Genomic DNA, 1,713 nt, shown 5'->3' with positions numbered 1-1,713 from the left:
CCGTTCCCCCCCCCCCCATGATCCTGCTCACCGCGTCCCCACCCCCCTCCAGCATCCCCACCCACCCGGTCTTGGCAAAGTTGGTCCAATAGGTCATGACAACGGCGCTGAGCATCACGTCGTTCTTGGAGAAGTTGCAGGGGAAGAGGTCGGTGGCGCCCACCATGGGCACCCCGAAGACGTAGGGGATCTCGTCCCCGTGGGCCGCGTCTGCCCACTCGGGCCGTGCGTCCGTCTGGCAGTGGTGGTAGAAGGTGTAGAAGTAGACGGGCGACTGGTACTCGGCGTGGAGCTTGGCCGTGGCCACCGCCGGGGCCACCCATTGGTGGTCGGTGAAGAGGGCCAGCAACGTCTTACGCCTCATCTCCCCATTGTCCCGGTCGGCCCAATCCGTGTACATGAACTTGATGGTCTCCCGTAGGATGTCCTTCCCCTCGGGGTAACCGTAGAGATTGTCCACGAAGTTGGAGACGGTGAAGTCAAAGTAGGAAGCAGAGATGCCGTCCTCGCTCTCCAGCGAGTCCTCCACGAACTTCAACCCCTCGCCCTGGTTGACGCCAATGAGGATGTCATAGTTGAGGAACTCGCCCTGTTGCATTAGGATCTCAGGGTCATCAGGCACCACGTCGCCGTCCACCACCGGCCCGAAGGCCACGTGGTAGCGGGCGGGTTGGACATCCTGGTCCACCAAGGCGCGGAAGGGTTGACGTCGCAGGCACTCCACCGCCGCCCCCGTGTCCGCCCGTTCACAGCCCACCTTGGCCGCCAGCAGCCGCGTGTACTTCAGCGGCTGGTAGTTCACCGACCAGCTGGAGATGGCTGTCCCGCTCTGTGCGATGGCCTTCTGGAAGAGACCTGAGGGACCTGGGCGTCAGCAGGGGCTGGGGGGGGAACGTGGGGATGGACTCCCACCAGGATGCAGGCACATGGGGACATCGATGGGAGGTGGTGGGTAGATGGGGATGGAGTCCCACCGGGGGATTCAGGGGGCTCCAGGAGGGATTCGGGGTCCACAGGGCGATTCAGGGGGGTTCCTGGAGGATTTGGGGTCCCCAGCGTGGTGCGGGGGGCCCCCAGGAAGGAAGGAAGATACCTTCAGAGTGGTGGGAGAGGATGAGGAGGCTGACGCAGGCGGCGCCGGCGCCGGAGCCAAAGATGGTGATGCGCTGGGGGTCACCCCCAAAGTGCCCCACATTCTCGTTGAGCCACCGCAGCGCCTGGATCTGGTCCAGGAGCCCGTAGTTGCCCTTTGCTGCCTGGTCCCCCGTGCTCAGGAAGCCTGCGGGGACGTGGGTACATGTAGGGACATGTGGGGAGGTGTCCCCCCCATCACGGACCAGGTCACCAATGCAGTAGCCCGTGGTGCCCACCATGTCACCCTGCCCAACCCATGTTGCCAAGGTGGTTCTCCGTGGTGTCCTCACACCCAATCCATGGCCTCAAAGGGGTTCTCCATGGTGTCCACCGTGGCCCCGCGCCCAACCTGTGTCCCCAAGGAGGTTCTCCATGGTGTCCCAACGTCCCCACGCCCGACCCGTGTCCCCGAGGTTGCCCCCCGTACCGAGGACGCCCAGGCGGTAGTTCATGGTGACGACGATGACGTTGCCGTAGGCCGCCAACACGCTGCCATCAAACATGTTCCCCGTCCCCTCCATGTAGGAGCCGCCGTGGAGGAAGAGCATCACCGGCTTCTTCCCGCTGTCCCGGATGTCT

At 64.3% G+C, this 1,713-nt stretch overlaps 1 protein-coding gene across 1 annotated transcript; it reads right to left on the bottom strand.

The window, feature by feature from the left end:
- Positions 1 to 65: 65 nt before the first annotated feature.
- LOC104839445 (neuroligin-2) lies at positions 66 to 1,706 on the bottom strand (the record flags this gene model as incomplete). The annotated part of the gene is made up of 3 exons (XM_010579729.1): positions 1,562 to 1,706; positions 1,094 to 1,279; positions 66 to 855 (listed from the first exon to the last, which is right to left on the bottom strand). Coding segments are annotated over exons 1-3 (1,097 nt in total), but the record flags the coding sequence as incomplete, so codon positions are not given.
- Positions 1,707 to 1,713: the final 7 nt, after the last annotated feature.

This window comes from Haliaeetus leucocephalus, unplaced genomic scaffold (assembly GCF_000737465.1).
Source record: "Haliaeetus leucocephalus isolate CR32 unplaced genomic scaffold, Haliaeetus_leucocephalus-4.0 Scaffold674, whole genome shotgun sequence".
NCBI lineage: Eukaryota > Metazoa > Chordata > Aves > Accipitriformes > Accipitridae > Haliaeetus > Haliaeetus leucocephalus.
This window is presented reverse-complemented; position numbering and strand designations above follow the sequence as displayed.